The sequence below is a fragment of the Phoenix dactylifera genome, chromosome 11, assembly GCF_009389715.1.
Source record: "Phoenix dactylifera cultivar Barhee BC4 chromosome 11, palm_55x_up_171113_PBpolish2nd_filt_p, whole genome shotgun sequence".
NCBI lineage: Eukaryota > Viridiplantae > Streptophyta > Magnoliopsida > Arecales > Arecaceae > Phoenix > Phoenix dactylifera.
The window spans coordinates 4,032,544-4,053,548 of NC_052402.1; the positions used below are offsets into that span (position 1 = coordinate 4,032,544).

A 21,005-nucleotide genomic window follows, 5' to 3' on the forward strand; every position below is an offset into this window, starting at 1 on the left:
ACTGCAGAGAATCTTAGTTGTTCTCAAAAAGAAGCGTCAAAGGAGCTTTGATGAAAAAAAAAAAATTTCTTACCAAAAAAAAAAGGGATAAAAGAAAACTCGAAATTTATTCCAAATCCACCTGACCTACTTATTGTTCGTTTTTTTTATTTTTCAATTTTGAGGGAAAAGGGAGGTTGTTAACACTTGCATTCGGTAGCCTTCACAAATCCAGTCAACAAAACCGCATCAATAATTGTCACGTAAACTAGGAATCTGGTGTATCCTACAAAGATGTGCATACAGGTATGCGTACGTATATACACATGAAAAATTTCTATGGAGGAAGGAATATTCTTGCAGGAAAAGATTTCTGAATTAAAAAGAGCTATAGTTGTTGTGGTTGACCGTTAGGATGCGTGTGCGGTGGATTTTCGGGTGTGGGCGTGCGGTATGAAGTGATGAAGCGGCGACGTATGGTTGCGGTGGAGCTGGGGGAGTAGGCGGTAGGTTCTTAATTAATTTCCTGCCCAAGGTTGGAAGGGCGTTTGAAATATTCATTTGGTGCGCTGAGATGGTGTTGCGTTCCGGTTCCTTCTTATCCAATTAATCCAAGGTCCGAGATGGAAGCACCCGAGCCACGCCCAACTCCTGGCATCTTAGCTACGAGCTACTCGGGGACGGTGTGTCCTCCCGTCACCGCTGGGCTAGTGGGATCTAAAGTTCCTTAGAATCATGTACGCATGCTAAAGGTGATGGCACGCTCTGCACATGCCGATCGAGCCAAGAATCTCATGGGCAACTCAGTAAAGCACGTGTACGCGCGTTATGTTCCCACGAATTAGATTTGGTTGCGTTTCTTGTTTGACTCAATGATGTCCCGGTAAAAATCTATGGGAGTCGAATGAGAATCTTTCTAACCCTAGATTATATATGACGCAGGTTAAATATGATTCGAGCGGTCGCATCTAGCTTGCGGAATCCTCGGCATTTTGTATCTAAACATTTTTCCAGCATTTTTTTTCAAACAAAAAAAAGGGCGTCCAAACGACCAGAGCATCTAATGCCTAACATTGATTTGCATGTATGAGATGAGATGCATTTACCGAAAGTTGGAAGACAGAGGGGATGCATTCATTAAGTAAGCGGATGCTGCTTTACGCCTCAGAGCCATCAAATGCACGGAATTTGGAAAGTTAGCTTGGATGGAATGCAGTCGGCATTTACTCTGCTCTTTTGCACACAGGCTTATCTAATTTCAAAGTTGACAAAGCCGTGATCTAAATTATTGATTTCGTTATCTACCAAGTAACTAATCATGCATGCATGACGTAATATTCTTTTCATTTCATTCAAGTTTGCATCGATTTTTTCGTGCCTCATTTTTTTTAATAAGCAGAACCTCCATCCCCACATGAAACCTTCCTCGCAACATTTCATCACTATTTAGGATGAGGGAATCACATAAAGAGTAGAGGTTCGTCGTCAAAAAATCTGAAATTCCTATAATCATATCGTCCATCCCCTCCAAATATCCCCCAGGACACATATATGCCAGAAAAAGATGAGCTGAGAAAACCCTTGGCACACCAACTTTATATAGCAGCCCCTTCCCCCAAACCAGAAGGGAGCATTCCCCGGTCCCAAACGCCACACCTTATAAGAGCGCACGCCACAAAACCATCCAAGCTCGTCAAGCCATCTCGTGCTCTGCTTCACCTTCTTCTTCTGCGACCCTGTCGCGCGCTTCTTCTACTACCACCAAGTGAGTTTTCTGATAATTATATCCCGCCTTCTCCGGTTCCCGTTGGTTTAGAATTATGCGGAGTTGAGTAACTCAGTTACAAGTGGATATATATATATATATGTATGTATATTTAAATGTTTGCTCACGCGAGCATGCAGGAGGACTACGTACGTACCAGGGAGATGGACAGGAAACCAGGAGACTGGAACTGCAGGTCATGCCAGTACGTCAACTTCTGCCGGCGGGACTCATGCCAACGATGTGGGGAGCCAAAGCTGGGCGTCGACCGGCCCGACTACACGAGCATCGGTGGGGCATGGGACGTCAAGCCTGGTGACTGGTACTGCTCATGCGGCGTCCACAACTACGCAAGCCGCTCCAACTGCTTCAAGTGTGGCGCGGCGAAAGATGACTCCGCCGCAGAGGTGGCTCGGTCTTGGGGATTTCGATGTGGTGAGCCGGCCGGATGGAAATCAGGGGACTGGATTTGCACCAGGTCTGCTCCCCTCCCCGTATTCAGATTTTTCCTTGTCTCGACTTCTCCGGCCTATAAACTACAGTTCCTAGTATGCTCGTATATATATATATATATATTTTTTACTACCATGCCTTCGATGTCTCGGCGCTGAAAATTTTAGCCACCAATCCAGCCTTGTCCCAGGTATATGGGAGCAGCTTTATGAATCAAAATGTGATCCATGGAAGTTTCAAATTAAGTAGTCTCGCGAGTGTTGGCTAGACGTCCATCTTCGGAGAATTTGGTGCGATCGAGAAATTCCCAGCCACAAGCCACTTTGGTGTGTGTGTGTGTGTGTGTGTTTGTGTGTGTGCGTGTGTGTGTGAGAGAGAGAGAGAGTGTGTCATGAAACCTAAAAGGCCATTGGGACCACATCAAGCAGTCGATTCCCACTATATTACTCCGGTAGCGACATGCGTCCTGATTTGATTCGGGTACTGGTCAGCCAATACGACAGTAAGTATTGAATAGAAGTTGCCAGCTAACCTGCTGGTAAAGCCTTCCATAGTGGTACCTGTATCAGAGACGGGATGGTAATAGTTAATTATACGAGCTAGAGATGTGGAGTTTGGGGGGAATTCGGGGGTATAGGGAGGGCTACGTCCTGTTTCATGACCCACTAATCAACACGGAATATGCACAATATACCAGACATACATGTATGTATACGTATACATACATATTGCATGCATGCTACTTGGAGTGGGATATGGTGAATGAGCTAAAGCAAAAAATGCCACTGCAGGTCATTGACTGACTTAATGCAGCGCATGCATGTCGATTCTTTGGTATCTGTACTGAGTGATTTATATCTGCTTATGAACAGATCCGGGTGCAATAGGCACAACTATGCAAGCAGGACAGAATGCTATTGGTGCAATGCACCAAAGGACCATGGTAACTAATCACTTTAACAAATTCACAATCTCCCATTTTGGTCATGCTTCTGCCTTAATTTTGTTTCATAAGGGCATGTTATGCTATTTTTGCCGTTCTCATGTTATATGGCTTTTCGTTTGGGTGCAGATGCTAAGGAGAAAACTGCAGGAGATGAAGTCGGCTAAATAAAGTCTTGGTCTCATATGTATCCAAGTTTTTACTAACTCTGCCCCAGCTTGCCCATCTCGTTGTCCTCCTAGGGCTTCTTGCCTTCTTCAACGGTAGTATGGAGGGGAACTCGTAGGGAAGCGTCTTTTTTCCCGCAACTTTGTTATCTTTTCATGTTATATCTGCCCTTCAATCTTGTTCAAGTAGCAATGTATCAGAAGGGCTTCTAGCTATTTGTAAGACATGCAGAATTTGAACCTCATAAAAGCTTATCGAAGTCGCCCTTTCTACCATAAGAAGAGTGGCATGGCATACCTAGCTTCTGCTTGTATTCATGTGGACGAATGAGCCTATCTGATGGCATGACGGCAGCTCTTCGTTCTTGGGTGATCAAAGGAATGCAATGACAACTAAAGCTGAGCTCACATCACCAAAAATCAATCAAATATGCAGAGAACCTCAAGGCATCAAAACCCGATAAGAACTCGTATCACAATGCTAAAAGTGGCAATGCTTCAAAAGGAGGGTGACGAGATATCAAGTCAAGAGCCAGGGCAGTCTAATCTGCCTCTCTTTTCACTGGTATCCCGGGATCGGACCAGATGCTAGAGAGATTTTGAATTTCACCTAAAAATTCGACGAAGAAAAGATATGTTGATGCAACCGATTATGATGAAGTAGAAATTCCACCACTGGCAGAATATCTTGGTTGGACATTCAAAGGATATAGCTTTCATGCACTCGCTTGCGAATCTTAGAAATCGATTAAAAAAAAAACAGAGAGAGTAGAGAGAAGGCAAGAAAAGAATAATTTGCCCAAATGAAGGTATTTATAAGTAGTACAAGAAGACCATTTTCTTCAACCTTTCAATATGAAATTTTAAATTCTATTCTAATTCGAAGAACCTTAAATACTAACTTTTCTAATAACATCAACATTCTCAAAAATAAAGTTCCTAAAAAACAAAATTACTTGAAATTAACTAGCATCAAACTTTCCTAAATGAGATAGAAAAATAACTAATCATTAAAAACTAGTCATGTCCTGAGACTCGTGCGTACAAAACCTGCAACTCATGCAGCTGCACGTGCACCCTAGACACTTTGGTATCAGAACCTCAATATTTTGATGTAAATATATTATAGTTATAACTAATAAATGAATGATGATTATTTGCATGGTTTGAGTTAGAAATAAGAACATTTTGGTGTGAAATCAGCGATAAGAATTTGTGGAAGCTTTTGCTTGAAAAAAAATGGAAGCTGCTGATTGTTGCCATCAAAACCTGGTCTGAGAGGTAGAAGAGCACCACTTAGTCTACATGGGAAGGAGAAGCACTGACTGGTGATATGAAGGGTGCTGGTAGATCCACATGGTAGATGAAGAGGCATTGGTTTGCACGTAGGAAGAAGAAAGCAAGAGGTGGTCGGAGCTGAACAGGGCTCTGGCATGGGGAATAGAAGTTGTGAAAAGACGAATGAGAAGAGAGAATAGAAAGCTTGTACCTCATGTGCGTGCTTGGAGTTTTGAGCCTTTCTATATACATGAAGAGTCCCCATCCCATCTGAATTGGACTTAAAGAGTCTAGAGCCAGATGCAGAACTATTCTTTTGACTTTTTTTTATCTAGATCAGCCTGGAAATATGAATCTAATTGAAAGAGGTCTCCTTGACTCTAGGCTGATTGGTAGGTTGAATTTGGGCTGCATCACCGACCATATCTAGAGCATCTTATTCTTTACCATGAGCATCTATGTCTGACAAACCAGGATTCATGTCCATGGTGTCGGTTCATGGACTAGCTGCTTAATTTCCATCAATCCGACGCACCATTAGGAGTTGAATGTCTCGGTATGAATTGAACGACTTAACAGGCAATGCATTGTTATATCTACAATCTGATGCATCACGTGCATTCGCCTTAACTTGTGTTTGGTGCCATTCGGATCCACAGTATCCATAGCCTATACCTGATACTATGGGCTTATCTGACTTAAGCCCCATCTTGGTATAATCAATTGGAATTCTCAACATAATTTATGCGGCCTCTTGAATGTGCTATTTGCACAACCAGGCCGTTGGCATGGTCTGCCACCAAGATTACTCTATAGCTGACCAGGGGCCTCGTCTCGATTTGTAATTTATTTGATATATAAATAATTTAGAGATAGTAAATCACATCCAACAACTCAGATTGTTAACATTCCCCGAACCCGTCACCCGGGTCCGGCACGCGACCGGCCGCATGAGCCCTAGAGCAAGGCCCTAAAGATCATGCAAGGCCTAAGATAAACAACAATTCCAATAATTCCATAAATGCCAAAATCAAAGATTGATGTAATTCAATCAAATCCAGCTACAATGTACGGATTTATTACATAATTTCAAATGTCCATAAATAAAAGATAAATTGACTTCTAACTATCTAGCAGTCTGACTCCAGATCGAGCTCACTTCTTGTCCCATCCGACAGATTCTACGAATCCAGTGCCTCTGAAAAAAAATGGAAGTGTAGTATGAGCTTTTCCAGCCCAGTAAGAATCCCAACAGCCATACACAACAAAATCATAAAATAATCAAGTATCAAAATATATATATCATTTCATCATTTCAAAAGCTCAACAAACAACAAATGTATGTAATCAGTACATATACACAAATCCTTTTTCACATTATGTGATCCATTCCCGTATTACTCAAATTCCAAAGTTTTCAAACTTTTCATTTCTGGCGTTGGACTAACCAAGATCATGTCCCAGTCCAAGACTGCACAAATCCCACGCATAAGCTCGTGGCAGCTATCCCACGCGTAAGCCCGTGGAGGCTATCCTACGCATAAGCTCGTAGAGGCTATCCCACGCGTAAGCCCGTGGAGGCTATTCTACGCATAAGCTCGTAGAGGCTATCCCACGCATAAGCCCGTGGAGGCTATCCTACGCATAAGCTCGTAGAGGCTATCCCACGCGTAAGCCCGTGGAGGCTATTCTACGCATAAGCTCGTAGAGGCTATCCCACGCATAAGCCCGTGGAGGCTATCCCACGCATCAGCTCGTGGCCGCTATCCTACGCATAAGCTCGTAGAGGCTATCTCATGACAAGGTTAGTCCAACCCATATTACATGTCTAGTTTTACATGTTCAATCACATTCCCATCACATCACATATTTTCATAAATTTTCAAAAAATATGTTATTTCTTCCCAAATGAATTTATCTCAATATTTTCATTATAAACAACATGCACGCCTCATAGGTGCCGCATCAACTCATAAACAATAACAACATAATAATGAAAATATGTTGATAAAAATTCGTCTCATATGTATCATATCAACTCACAAGCAATAACATCAAAACCGTAAATAAATCCAACGATAAATCAATATATGCATAGAAGTGCTCAGATGTAGGGATTCTTACAGAAATTGTAGACTGACTCAAACACAGTCCGAATCGCAACCTACGCGCTGGGGTGCTGAGTCCCCTGATCAAAACCTCCTGGCTCCGCCGACTCTTCCTCTACAACATCAATTATATTTCACAAACTAAATTATTCAATATTTAAATATTCTAAACCATAATTCTCATCTGTTATGGGGTCCATCATCAGGTCCCCAAACATCTCAATCCTCCCAGATCTAGGACAGTCGGGATAGTCCGACTCCCATCTTGTACCACCGGCCTACGTCGTCGCCAGCCGTGGCCGCTGCCATGCCGGCGATGATGGCCGGTCCCGGTAAAGAGACCAACATAAAGGAATGATTCCTCTCTCTTCATGGTTGGGAGTACATCTCCCTCCTTCAAATCTCTTTGGTCTAAGGGTAATAGCCATGGTGGCTGTGCCCTTTCCTTCCCCAACCCGACAACACCACAGCCACCACTAGCCACATCATCGCCGGCCAAGAGAAGGAGGGAAGAAGAGATATCTTCTTCTTCTTCTTCTTATTCCCCCAAGAATCGGCATGCTTTCCTCCCTTCCTCCTCCCCCTTCACCCACGGAAGACCACCCTGAGGGTGGCTCGGCTCCCCCCACCCGCCAGCAACCACCTCACCGTCGTCGCCGGCCGGCAGCCAACCGATGAGAGGAAGAGAAGGGAGATGGGATCACGAGGTAGGAGATCTCGGTCCACCTCTCTCCATCCCCTCTAAAACCCTAGAAATCCCTCTCCGATCCTCACAGCAACCTGACCAACCCCACCGCCATAGATCCCGGCCAATCCCGGTGGCCGGCGGCGGCACAATCCGGAAGAGAGAGGCCGAAACAGGGGTACCTTGTTTCGGGCTTTTCTCCGACGATTCACCGACCAAACACCCCATCAACAAGGCCCTAATCCTAGCAAATGAAGCATAAAGAAGGAAGCCACACTTACCTCGGTCCGACGGCGTGCTCCGGCGGCCTTTCCGGCGAGCAATCGGAGGAGGAAATCCGTGAGCACACGCACGGGTCCAAAGCTTTTTCTCCCGTTTGCGGGAGGTCTTCACCAAAGAAAACTTCCTCCGTGGCCGGCCGGATCTCGGTCTCCTCTCCGGCGATCAACCCCTCCAGCGACCAACCTCTCCCCGGACGCTGCCGCCGCCGCTCTCCCCCTTCCCTTTTTTTTTTTTTTTTTTGTGTTTCTTCTCCCACGATCGTGCCCTAGGCACGATCGTATATGGTGGATGGGCCCGGTCTTTTCGGGCCGGCCCGTCCACCTCTCTCTTTTTTTTTTCTTTTCTTTTTTTTTTCCTGGGTATCACACATTGGATCCCTATTATTGAATCATGACTTTATCAGATTTCCATAGAAATCCATTCGGTTGGTTCCCAGTCTACCTCAACAGCTCTTTTTGTTTGTATGTATATTTTATGTGACTGCGCGCGTGTGCACGTGCAGGATGTTAAAAGGTTTAGCCTCTCAATAATAGAGATTCCAGCAAGTCAGATGGCGTCCGAACTCGGATCGACTTTCACTCCACTGTCTTGAAAAGTCAAGATCCATGGGCGGGGCATGGTTCCCGACGCTAGAAAGATATTCCAGTCTGCTACTGTATGGAACTCGTAATACTTGACGCTTAAGAAGGCTGGATTTTTGAACCCAGGAAAAAAAAAAATGAAGGCTGGATTTAATTTACAACAATGAACTGAATTCAAACGCAAACATGGGACGAGAGTCATAGGCCCATCAAGCGACGTCTTATCTTTGGTCTGGCTGGCCCCAATTTCAGCCCTGCTCCTCAGTGACCATAGTCGCTGTGCGTTGTGAAGCTGGGCTGGGTCATTGAACACAACCCAATTTGGTCTCTGGTCCGGCCGGCCGGTCTTGGATTTAAGGCGGCCCGGCCTATTTACATCGGTAGGCCGTTAGGATCAGACGGCTTGAGTAGGACTTGACAAGATGATCACAGTCAGTGAGAGGCAAGATCCCCCGTAGCTTACATAGAAAAGCAACCCACCCTGTCCCATTACCATACGAGACTCCCACACACAGAATATCGCCTCCGTTTCTGTTTCTGTTTCTGCTGGAGGCCCGAGTGTGCTCCCTCACTCGCTCCTATAAATACCAAGAAAGGGAGAGAAAAAGGGAAGCGCCGGAACAGAGAGAAGAAACGAAGAAACGGGAAAGAGAGGGAGAGAACGAGAAGAGAAGAATAGCCATGGCTACATGTGAGTCTCACATCGGCTCTTCCTTCCTCCCGAATAATGAAAATTTCCATTCTTTCTTTCGGTCGATGATATTGTTTGATGGGTTTTTCCTTCGAAAACCTAATCATAAGTGGTTTCTTTGTTCGAACGCCATCAAACGTTTCTTTAAGTTATTTTTGCAAATTCTTCAGCTTGATTGCTTGACGGTTCTTTGAAAGTCGAATCCTGATTGGTTTATACTTGAACGCTATCAAAGATTTTAATTATTTTTTTTGTTGTTTTTTTTCTTCTGCGTATTTTGATCCCGTGTTCTTCTTGCTGTTCGCACGATGTAGCGGCAATGTTCGGTCATGCCCTCTTGCATGCTCTTCTTGACTTCTCCATTGTTGTTGAAACTTCCTTTTCTCTTATTTTCCCTACTTTTCTTTTCCCTTTTACCTCATTTTTTTCAGTGTTCTTTTTCGTTTGTTTTTTTTTTGCCCCCTACTGCTCTTTGATATGGATATTAGTCTTCTCGGGGAATTTGTGAGTGCTTGAAATCTTGTTACTGACTCAGTTTCTTGAATATTGAAACTTATAGTCGTTCTTTTGTTTGATTTCATCTGTGATTTCTTCTACTTGTTCGTCTTCTTCTTGAAATCTTCTTCTTTATCTTCTTTCTTTCATTGACGGGGATTCAGCCTCCACCTGTGAGACAGCATTGCAAAAGCAAAGATTGGGATTTCATGACTTGCAATTTCTTTACTGATTGCACAAATCGATCTTTTTGGTTTTCTCGGGAACCAAACCCTACACAAACAAAAGCTGTTCTCTGTTGTGTTTTAAGATTCTTAAATTTTGAGGATCTTGTGTGTTTCAATGGATACTATCAGATCAAGATGTACGCCAAACTTTTTGCACCAAGTAGGACGCTTGGGACATGCTATCTTTCTTCTCCATTCACTTTCACCATCAGTATAAATGGTAGCAACTTGAATAGACTTAGAGATAACCGTAATTAGGAATAAATTCTTATTGAGGATTCGTATAATGCATCTTGATTAGTTGGTGCAAGGATTGATGGCTATGGCTATGGAACGTATTTAGCTGATTATTCTCAGCAGTCGCTTTGATACTTTGAATCTGACATGTTCTCTTCTGGATAGAATTTAGTTATTTAACACCTTGAAGCCAGGTGAAGCAGATCGGTATTTCTGTTCCTACCATGCTACACCTCACACAGAGATGAGGGAAAGAACTTATACCCCAATGTGTCATTGATGTCTTCAAAGCCAGTTATCTGGAAAAGCATGATACTTATTGGTTGCATCAGGATGAGGAACCCAGTTACTTTCTCTCCTCTGAATTAAGTAATACTTTATTTGGACAGCTTGAGTCCATGAATCAAACTGTTTTTTTTTGTTTGAATTTTGAAAGATACTATATTGTTCTTAAAATTTTTAAGGATGCTATATTACTTTCACATTGTCCTGTATCTTATGCAGCCACGATGAAAGATTTCTTGAGTCCAATCAGTTGTATATTTTACTGCATAACTATTCCAGAATTTTGCACTGAGAATCTTCTACATCTTTCCATGGTAGGAATATGTTCACAACTTGCTTGAAAGGAAAACTGTAAAGCAGGACATCAATAACCTCAGGACAAACTGGCTGGTTATTGTAAAAATATTACTGGGACATGATGAACATAATTGTTAGATCAAGGAAAAATGTAAAACAAGTGGTCAGGCCATGTAGTGCTATTGTCAAACCAAAGCTGTGAGAAATTTGACATCTTTCTGGATATGGAACAAGTGATTCATGAGTGGAAAAATTGCCATCATGAAAGAACAGATATAAAGAGACCTTACCAGGAGGCAGATTTGAAAATGTGGCGTGGGAGAAAATTTGCCAGTGTATGCTTGGTCAAACAATTCTTCATCCCTTCAAATCAAATGCTTCTTAATATAAAGCAGGAGAGATATTTAACTCTTGTTGCAGCAGTGTATGGTCAACAGTGCTGGTGTACCTTAAAACCCTCCATAAATCCTTGGTATACTTTGTTGTTGAAATAACTAAAGCTATTGGTTTTGTTTCACCTTTGGTTTATTTTGCAATTCAGTCACATACTCATGCACGGTTATATTTTTTATGCTGACCCAAACATTAGTGCTAGATTAGTTTCCCATGACTCTGCATTATTAGTTTACCACGATTTTGCATTCTTGAATCTTCTATCTGTTAAGTGTTGCATCAGATATGTTGAATTAACTGGTAAACATCTTATATAGTTTTACATTATGTCTTGTTTCAGGTGGTCTAGGAAGTACATCAAATGTCAAACTGCTCAGTTTTTACCCAGACTTCAAAAAGCTGAGGAGCACTGCACTGTTGACTCCTCATAATCTGAAATGCGGCGGATTAGAGACACTGAATGGGTCTAAAGGAACTCAGATATGGAAAGAACCAGTGCATGCTGCAGGATTTGATAAGCAGGCTCAGAGATTCTCAAACTCATTGGTTGCAAGATGCTGCATATCACCAGGAAGTGTGTTTTTCCATAATTTGCAACTATCTGTTCAGATCTCAAATATTGTTTTTAGATTTCTCAGACAGATAATTGCAATTGGTTAGACAGATGGTTGCAATTTGTTTCAATAGTTTTTCTCATAATGGAGGGTAAGTTTTTTCATAATAGATGGAAAACTTAAATAAAGCTTGAGGTCTTATATCTTATACTACACTAGCAACCGGGCACATACGTTTGAGGGGGAAAAAGAAAATCAAATCTTAAATTACATTAATACAAATAATAAATAAATTAATACTATATTTTTCAAAAAGTAGTTCTGCAAAAATAGGATTTGGTTTGGGAGGAATATTTTCATATATATATATATCATATTTGGTTTTCAAAAATAATCCAAAATCTTTCCATATTTTTTATCGGATCATTTTTTTTCTCAAATCAGTTTTAAAAAGTAATTCTCCACAAATGCGGTATGATTTGGAAGAAATATTTATGCATTTTTATCAAGCTGGGTTGTCAAAAGCAATTTGAAATCTTTCCAGATTTTTCCTTTTATTTTGGATTTGGATGCTCTCTACCAGGGGTTGGACTGGAGAGGTCCAATCTTTAATCACGGGCCACCTGCGATTGGCATGACAGCTCATGATGCAGCGGGCCCTATGCCTTATGTCGACTGTCCAATGTGCGGAACTTGCTGGCGTCACGGACTGTCGTGCCAATCACGAATGGCTTGTGTTGGAGACTGGACCTCTCCCGTCCAGTCCTTGACTGGAGGGGATCTTGGTCCTTTTTTTTTTGATAGTATATTTCCTTTTCCCTTTTTTAACAAACGGAAGTAATGAGGGGGATAAGTTATATACTGTGGAAAAGTGGGAAGGCATTTTCAGTATAAAAAAGTGATTGATGGAATTCACAGATGATATTTTTCTAATTTGGAACTGTCATTTTTTTAATAAAGTACAAATTGTTTGCAGCAACCTTCCCACTTCATGACACCCTGAAACTTTCTTTTTAAAAACCTTTTTTATTTTTCTTCTACTACCTACCAAGATAGGTTATACCTAAGTATCAGAAATGTTTAGGAGGTATACTATTTTTTGAATCATTAATCATATAAACCAGAAAATGTAATAGAATATAATTTGATAAAATATATTCTGCTACGTATATACACACATGTAGAAATTTTGCAAGCTTTTTCTGCTATGGCATTATTAGACAATTTGATGTAATCCTGATGGATATTTAGGGGTTGCTTGCAATGTTGCTTGGACATGCGACAAGGGTGTCGTATCCAAGATTCCAGAAGAATGAAACATGGGAATTTCTAAAAATCAGTTGAAGGGTTATATCTGTATGTTATAAATGTATATCTAAATATGTACTGATGTATGCATATGATCAATAATGAGCTAGACCCATTTTCTAAGTTCATAAAATTTGATGAAATTGTTATTGCTGGTTATGGTTTAATTAAAAACTTTGACATATAAGTGCCAGAAGTAGAAGTGTAAAGATGATGGCATCATAATTTGATGCTACGAAGTTTCAAAGAGTGTCATGAAACATCCAAAGTGTGCAGGTGTCTGGCATGCCGTAAAACCTGAAATTTGGAGTGTCCACGTAACACTGGTCACTCGTGAATAAGCAGATGCAAATTCAGTTGAGGTCTGGAATGATCTGAATTTTCTTGCAGTATTCAGCCTTCCTACTTGGCCGAAATTGTAAAGCAGCTTCAAAACTGATCACAGATCTGACATTGAGAGGCAGACTGAAACAGATTTATCCTCAGATATGATTTTCACCCTGATAACCAGCAACGATCTGCTGTATACTGCTGTTTTTTATAACAGCGAAGGGAAAAATCGAAGCAAAGATCAAAGGGAGGGAAAGAGTAGAAAATAGAGAACAAGATGAAGCACAAGGGTTGGGAAAGAGGTGATACAGATAGAAGAAGACTTGCATTGAAATGGTTTAATGAGCTTACAAGCATTTTTTCCTTTTCAGATAACCAGGCTGTGGAATGGGACCTATTATGAAGTGGGATCCTCCCATATAGATGCTATAGGGCTAGTGATTTTTTATGATGATTATGTAACCAGGATATGCTCAGACACATTTAGACCATTGTTTTGAAATGTCAAATGCACGTGTATGATTCCTTTCTGCAAAGCTACTGCTGCTCTTGCCTGCTTATTATTCTGTTTTTCTCGGCTTAGCTGCTTCAGGCATATAATTAGATATTGACTCATTAAAACATTTGCATTTATTGTGTGCACAGATTGCATAATTTCAACTATGCAATTTTAAGGAGAAAATAAGATGGTGGATTTTTCTCTATATTGCCTAATTTATGGTTGTTTCATATCACTAAACAAATTACTTTATATCATTCTTCCACCTCTAGCCAAATTTGGTATCTAAGTTTTGAACTGTTATTTGACCATGCATTGAAATTCACACTTGTCTGCATGAAGGTGAGAGTCATATGAGCATTTACTTTTAATTGGTCGAAGAGTCTCTGTTGTCTGATGTTAATTGTCTGCATGAATCTGTGCTAACATGTCTCTATTTTTTCTAAATAGCAGAGAACGATTCAAAAGTTATTGAGTTGGAAGAAAATAAATCTAATGGGGACCAAATTATCCCAGTTTCACTTGAAGTGAGTACCTCCTTCTGATTTGATTGATAATTGTAGCTTTAAACGTGAATACTGCATAAATGTCCTGCTGCATGTGCTCTTATAAAACCATGGAAGTGGATTTCATGTTTGAAATCTGCATTTATTAGAACTTCAAATGAAAAAAAATAATTAAATGTTTAAATTTGGCAAGAGGAATATGATTGACTCGAATCCCATATCCTAAGTCCTGATTTTTCCTAAATTTGCTTCTCAACATATGAATTTTTCTAAATTTTCATGTTAACAATATAGTGTTTGTATGGTGCGTGGAAATATTAAAAAGGATTGCGTAATACTGACATGATGACTAAAAGGATAATCCTTAGTAACAAAATACAGCTCCATTACCTATTGTCATTATACATAATGTCAATCTACGATCAATTTGTTAGCCTAATAGTTTTTTATCTTGAAAAAAATGGTTTCCAGTTCAAATATCTGCAGCTATTATAAGTTAACAAAGATGATGATTTATTTTCTTCTTTAAGTCATGAACCATAAGTAGCAACAATTTAGTAATACCGATTACAGGGGATTATACATCATTCCATATTTGCTGGAAAGCTTATTTGTCTTTCCAGTGATAATTTATGTTCAAATTTCTCAGGTGGAGCCATTGCTCACAGCTGTTTGTGATACAACTTCTATCGCAGAGTTTAAACTGGATGTAAGCCATTGCAAACTATAAACATTATGGAAGAATAGTCATTGTTATTTTATTTTCTAAAAAATATAATAAATAAGATTAATTTTGTTTATCTGTGTATTTATCTTTATGCTTAGTTTGCAGGCTTTCGCCTCTATGTCAAAAGGGACTTGGTTGAGAAAAATGTACCCCCACCTATTCCAACTCTTCCTCCAACCCAAACCAATACTACAAACCAAACTACTGATTCAAATGGGTCTGCTGCTACAGCTTCGCTAGCCATCTCCAAACCAAAACCTTCTACAGGTGGTATCCAGAGAACAGCTTCAGATGAAGGTTTAATGATGCTTCCATCACCAAAGGTGACTGTTCATGAACTTACTGCTCTTTTTTTCTCCTAGAGGAAGAATTAGGCTTTTATTCAACCACAAACAATAAACAGGTAGCCAAGGCTAACCGTTTACAAGATCATTAGAAAGCAAATGGACTTCGTGTTCTTCATTTTCTTTCTTTTTTGAGTGGTGTTTGCACTGATTACATGTTAAGCAGGTTGGTTTCTTTAGGAGATCCCGAACCATTAAAGGAAAGCAAGCACCTCCATCATGTAAAGAGGTAACTCTTTTAACTATGCACATGCTCAAGCTTTTCACTATTGGAGCTAACTAACCAGAAGCGGCTGGTCAGGCTTATACTGGGGCCTTATCTGGTCTGTTTTGACAGTCCGGAAAATAGTCAAAATTAGATTTTAGTCCTTGGCCTCGCCTATCTCTTCAAACTATTTTACATTTAACTGAAATTTCGGCATACTTTTTAAAATGCTGTTATATGTTTTTGGTTTTTATCAACTTATGGATCTCTTAAGTGATTGAGCCATGAGGTCCCAGAATTAGAATTGATAACTGGTCTGGAACAGGCTGAAAAGGTGCTCAGTGCGTTCAGTTGGTGGCCTAGCTTAAACATTGCCTAACGTAAAAGTAGCTCACATTTTTCTTTGAAATGTCAGTATTAGCCTGGATGAGTATGATTTCAGTACAAGCACAACAAACTAAGTTCACTTTACTGATTGAACAATAGTAAAAGTTTAATATTTTTAATATCTTTGATTGTTTTTGAAAGTAGATTAATATAATTACTGATCAATGAGTTATAAGCTTGGCAATGATCATCTCAGAAAATAGTTAGCAGCAAAATACTGGACGAGGAGATGCTCTTGTACTATTTACCAACTTATTTTTACCCTTTTTTTTTTGTTCTCTTTAAATACTGCACTTGTGTCTCTTACATACCATTTCCCACTCCTTTTATTGATGCAATCCCATGTTACTCTAGAAAAGAATTTATATTTTTCACACCAAGACCTAAATTAGTTTCATTTGCAAGTCCGAGTAAATCCTGGTATCTCATGAATCTTTTAATTTGTTAATTGCTAGCATAATATAGGAGAATCTTTCTCTCTAAGTCCTAACTCAGTTGTCTTTGCAAATTCAATTTCATGCAATTTATATGTCTATCCTTGTTTTCCGTGAATCTTTTTTCCCCCTTTATGACCTTACATAAAATTTTTACAGTGAACTATCATTGATCTGTCTGTGATTCTTTAAGATTTGACAACATTAGCTTTTCAAAGTTATTTAGCACCATGGTTGCTAAAAAGGTGCATCGAACACCCCCCCCCCCCCCCCCCAAAACTCTATAATCGTCACTACCTAACAAAATTTGAAAGAAAGATAAGTGATGCACTTAGCATAATCACTGGTTGAGTTTGCTTACTTTAGAATCCAATAAGATGGAAACATGTGGGGACTGGATAGTTTTATTTTCAAACTTTATCAGCTTTCTAGGATGTAATTGAAAATTGAAAATCGTGGTAGTTACTGCACAATCATTGTGTAATTTCAGATTATTTAGTTTGCTTAGATGCTCTAGAGAATCATGCTGAAGGTGGTGACACAAAGTTGAATATAACCATTGTTTTGAGAGATTTCTGTTGATACTATGAGAATTAAATTAGCCAAGCCATGCACAATAACAAAGTGACGAGCATTGATTGCAAGGTTGTGCTGAAAACACTTGACTGGAGCTTTCCTTTTCTTCGTCCAGAGCCACTTCGCTTCTTTGTGATGGTTAGTGTGACTCCTAATGATTTCTTTCATGCTTCTAGAGGCCTTCATGCTTCTTTTTTGGCCTTGAGATACAAGTCATAGATGTACGATAGATATGTCCCCTCCTCAGTATTCTCATGGAACAGTTGTGGATTAATAAATAAGGTTCTATGAATATGAGAGAAATGCATGAGACGCACCCTAGAAATTCAAGAACAAAGGACTGTGAAGGAATGAGAAACTGCTGCAACACTTCTTAAGATTTTCTGTTGTGTTTTCATATATTCTTTTATAAAAGCTTCTTGCTTCTTTTGGACAGCTGTCTGGTAATCAGTCCAACTTATGTTTCTTGTACTGCTGCCCACAACCATTTCCCCTTCTTGTATTTTTGGTTTCATGTAGGCTTTTCCCTCCTATACCAGGTGCCATTTATTCTTGAGCTTTAATTGGTCAAGCATTCATCTGTTTACAGTTCATGGATGACGAACTCCTTTTGTTGTGGACCTTCTGCAAATGAAAAACTGAGATGATTGTCTCACCATCAAAGGGACCTTCATGTTTTCATACAAAGTTATATTTGCTGAGATTTATATTATGTCTATCAAAGTACAATATTGATTGCCTTAGCAAAAAAAAGAAAAAAAGAAAAAAAAAGAGTACAATATTGTTTTTCAATGGCGGATGATTTTTCCAATCATTTCTAAATAACGAGACTGTTTATGAGTTTTTCGATCCCAGCGTGATTGGACTTGAGAACATTCAAATTGCTATAAATTTTTCTAGGTTTTCCGAGATCAAGACTCTATATTTGCCTGTCTTGTGCGCCAACGTTTATGTTTTCAGAACTTACTTTTGCCCTTAATGAGGCGTTGTATGAAAAGAAGATCTAAGACTGTCTTGCGCATGCCACCTTGCTATTTTGTTTGCTGTTCCAGTAAGATAATGCGTCTGATCAGGTTGAAGTGATCCAAACTTGACATGATAACTGACAAAAGATCACCATGGCCTGGTCAACTACCTGACTCATTGATGCCTTTTCTTTGTCCTTCATTTTTTCAGTTACTGCTGTTCTTCTTTTGCCCAGTTAATGCTACAACTGTTCTTTATAATAAAACTAATAAATCTTGATCTACCTTGTTGTCCTTCTTAGGCCGTATCTAATATTTTATGAACTTACTCTTGGCAGGGGCAAGACGTCAGGGAAGACCAGGTTCTTTGTTACATTGAACAACTTGGTGGAGAGGTTCCCGTGGAGGTACTAACTTGTGTCCATTTGTAGAAACTCTTGGATCAAGGCCAATCTGGCAGGCACAAGTTTTTTATTTTAGTGCACAGTTAGAGCTCGCTTTGATTTTTCTTTTATTACCTGTTTCAGTCTGATGTTTCTGGGGAGGTAATCAAGATACTGAGAGAAGATGGCGGTAAGGATGCCAGGGTACAGTTTTGTGTCATTGTTTATGTCGTGGCTATTACATGATGCTCATTGACGTAATTTATGTTTTTTGCTGTGCTCTGCAGAACCAGTAGGATATGGTGATGCTATTATAGCAATCCTCCCTTCCTTTCCTGGGATAAAAAAGCTTCAGCAGGCAGGTTCTTTCCCATAGTTTACATAAGGTTATCGACGGAACTAAGGTCTCACCGGGTGTTTTGGTAGCCAACTTATACATACAGAATTGAGCTTTTGGCTGGTTACAACGGGCTTGCGCTGCTATTTGAGGTGCTTTCTGAAATGATGAAGTCTCAAATATTTGTATGGACCATAGATGCCAGAAACTTTTCCATGGTGCTGCACCTACTTCATATTCTTGCTCTTTTTTCACCCAGATTTATATGTTTCGAATTTTCGGGAACCTCTGATTGCAGGGATAAAGTTCAGTTTGTGCTCAATGATACTATTATCATACGTAGTTTTATCATTTGAAAATCGCATATAAACTTTTGCTTAAAATACCACCAGCAAGCATGTGGTGTTACAGTATGGCTGCTGATGGGTGAGACGGAGGTGTAGGCTTCGTCATTCGAGATCATGATTCCAAGCTAGTGGCGTTGGGGGACAGCAGATTTTCGATTCGTCGATGGTGTGTGCTGAGCTCCGAACCGCCTGGGAAGGCATATCTTATGCGAGACGGACACTTGGTGCAGACCAGATTATTCTTGAGGGCGACTCGGCCACGGTGATTGACTGGATCAGGGGTCGGGGTCGTGCAGGTGAGGGTAGGCCGCTGCTTCTGGACATTCGTAGATTCTTGCAGGCATGTGACACCCATCAGGCTACATACGTCTACAGGAAAGCGAATTGTGCAGCTGATTGGGTCGCTTCCTATGCGGCTCACCATTCTAAAGTCCTTGTTCGGAGGGAGCACGACACAGTGCCGGAGTTTCTTTCTGATTTGTTATTTTCAGATTTTGCTGGTCGTATCCACACCCGTAGGGTGTGAGCTGCCGTTGTACCTACGGGTGTGTGTGAGCTGCCATTGTACCAAAAAAAAAAAAAAGGAAAAGCATGTGGCGTTAGGTAGATGAGCATGTTTTCCAGTATTTATCAACCCTGCTGTTATAGCTTTCTGCTTGTGTGGTATATCCATGCTTGAAACATTCCTCCCTCTTTTCTACGTGACAGACATAGCCTGTGCTTAGATAATCTAGCATATAAAGTTAGAAGCGATCTGGATCTGCAGGTGGGATGGAATTTTGCCCATGTTGTTTTAAAAGAGACATGATATCAATGAACTCCATCAGACTTCGGCCGGTGAGGGTTATTAAAATGGTGCATGGCCTCGTGGCGTCATCTTCTTGCTTCTTTACCTAGCTGTAATGCTTCTAATTAATGGAAGTCGTGGAGGTGTGGGCACATATTTCACCCCTATGTATCACGAAGAAATACCCACCATCATCGTGTACAGACTCTGGCGCGTCATGACATGATTGGGATGCACGGAAACGTGTTTTCTTCCATCTTATTACGGAATTCTTTTATCGTGTTTAACTGAACTTTGGAGGAGGCGAATTTGTCCTCTCCCTCTCCCTCTCCCTCTCCCTCTCCCTTGGAGTAAGAACCGATCCAAATAACTTGTATTTATTTATTCAAGACAAAAGTACTAATGATAGCAAGGAAGAAATAGTAGTAATGACGTGGTCCAAAGAAAGAAACATCTGCAGAATGGGAGGGAGACCGAGCGATGGGGCTCGGTTAAGAGGTGAGTTTTTAAAGTCACAATGAAATCTTAAGGCCATATTTCCTTCCTCAACCTTTCTTTCCTTCTTTTTGATCTTCTACCGTCCGTCGCACACCGTGGCCCATTGCATGCCGCGACTAACAGAGAAGAGGAGATGAACGGGTTTCCTTCTTCCCATCCGAGCATGACGCAAGATGACTGCCGCGAGTTCTCCAGGTACCACGGCCGCTCAAACTATTCCCATCGCCTCTCCTCACGACTGTTTTATCTTGGATTTCTCTTTTTAGCATCCTAAATGTGGAGGTCGTTAGATGGATACAAGCCATAACATGATGCCCATCAAAGAAAGAGAAATTATATCCTATACCACGTGAGGTAGTGCGCCATGCCAATCCGACTTTGCCACATAATCCGATGCATCACATCAGCTTAAATGTCGGCCCGATCCACCACGTTGGCCAAAATTAAGATAGCATTTCGTGACCCAAAAAAGATCTCCAAAGTAATCTTAGATCACCGGAGATTTTTATCCTGAGATAATATAATTTTTGATGATTTAAGATCATTGCGTTTGGTATGCTATATTCCAGTGATTAAAGATTCCTAGATATTCATAATTGACCTATGTGGTATTTCATCAAAATCCAAAATCACTCACTATATAATACCAAAATTATCTCTAATATATTCTATAAAAATATATTAATTAATTATATAAAATATATTATTATATATATATATTAATTATTAATATCTTCTACAAAATATATTTATTAGTCCTATATATTATTAATCATATAAGATATATTAATTATTATTATTATAGAATTAATATTTTTATTTATACTTATAATATATTTTTAATACTAATAATTATTTTGACTAGAAAAATAAGGCAAATAGAAGTAAGAGATTAAATATTTTCATTATATAAATATAAAGTACAATAATATCTTTTTATTATAATTTAAAA

General features: G+C 40.0%; 2 protein-coding genes across 8 annotated transcripts; both read left to right on the forward strand.

The window, feature by feature from the left end:
* Positions 1-1,564: 1,564 nt before the first annotated feature.
* Positions 1,565-3,567, forward strand: LOC103721318 (zinc finger Ran-binding domain-containing protein 2). The gene is made up of 4 exons (XM_026809315.2): positions 1,565-1,744; positions 1,885-2,222; positions 3,070-3,140; positions 3,270-3,567. Exons 2-4 carry the CDS (start codon positions 1,909-1,911, stop codon positions 3,305-3,307), a joined length of 423 nt encoding a protein of 140 aa, XP_026665116.2. The 5' UTR covers positions 1,565-1,744; positions 1,885-1,908; the 3' UTR covers positions 3,308-3,567.
* A 5,182-nt stretch (positions 3,568-8,749) lies between these two features.
* LOC103721328 (biotin carboxyl carrier protein of acetyl-CoA carboxylase) lies at positions 8,750-19,394 on the forward strand. Of its 7 annotated transcripts, XR_005513837.1 has the most exons (10): positions 8,750-8,932; positions 11,207-11,440; positions 14,008-14,084; positions 14,713-14,772; positions 14,889-15,113; positions 15,301-15,363; positions 18,040-18,108; positions 18,229-18,274; positions 18,372-19,064; positions 19,144-19,394. XR_005513837.1 is itself a non-coding variant. In XM_008811496.4 (9 exons), exons 1-9 carry the CDS (start codon positions 8,923-8,925, stop codon positions 18,458-18,460), a joined length of 873 nt encoding a protein of 290 aa, XP_008809718.1. In that variant the 5' UTR covers positions 8,750-8,922; the 3' UTR covers positions 18,461-19,394. The 7 variants fall into 7 exon arrangements, 6 of the variants coding, with proteins under 6 accessions (XP_008809718.1, XP_008809725.1, XP_008809732.1 ...); XM_008811496.4 differs by having other exon boundaries at positions 18,372-19,394; XM_008811503.4 differs by having other exon boundaries at positions 14,011-14,084; positions 18,372-19,394.
* Positions 19,395-21,005: the final 1,611 nt, after the last annotated feature.

Excerpts from the sequence above, each read along its gene's own strand:
- LOC103721328 (XM_008811496.4), top strand. Across the intron at positions 11,441-14,007 it reads ATGCTGCATATCACCAGGAA|CAGAGAACGATTCAAAAGTT; the intron begins GTGTGTTTTTCC and ends TTTTCTAAATAG. Across the intron at positions 18,109-18,228 it reads GTGGAGAGGTTCCCGTGGAG|TCTGATGTTTCTGGGGAGGT; the intron begins GTACTAACTTGT and ends TACCTGTTTCAG.
- LOC103721318 (XM_026809315.2), top strand. The coding sequence starts at position 1,909 with ATGGACAGGAAACCAGGAGACTGGAACTGCAGGTCATGCCAGTACGTC. Across the intron at positions 2,223-3,069 it reads GGGGACTGGATTTGCACCAG|ATCCGGGTGCAATAGGCACA; the intron begins GTCTGCTCCCCT and ends GCTTATGAACAG. Across the intron at positions 3,141-3,269 it reads CAATGCACCAAAGGACCATG|ATGCTAAGGAGAAAACTGCA; the intron begins GTAACTAATCAC and ends GTTTGGGTGCAG.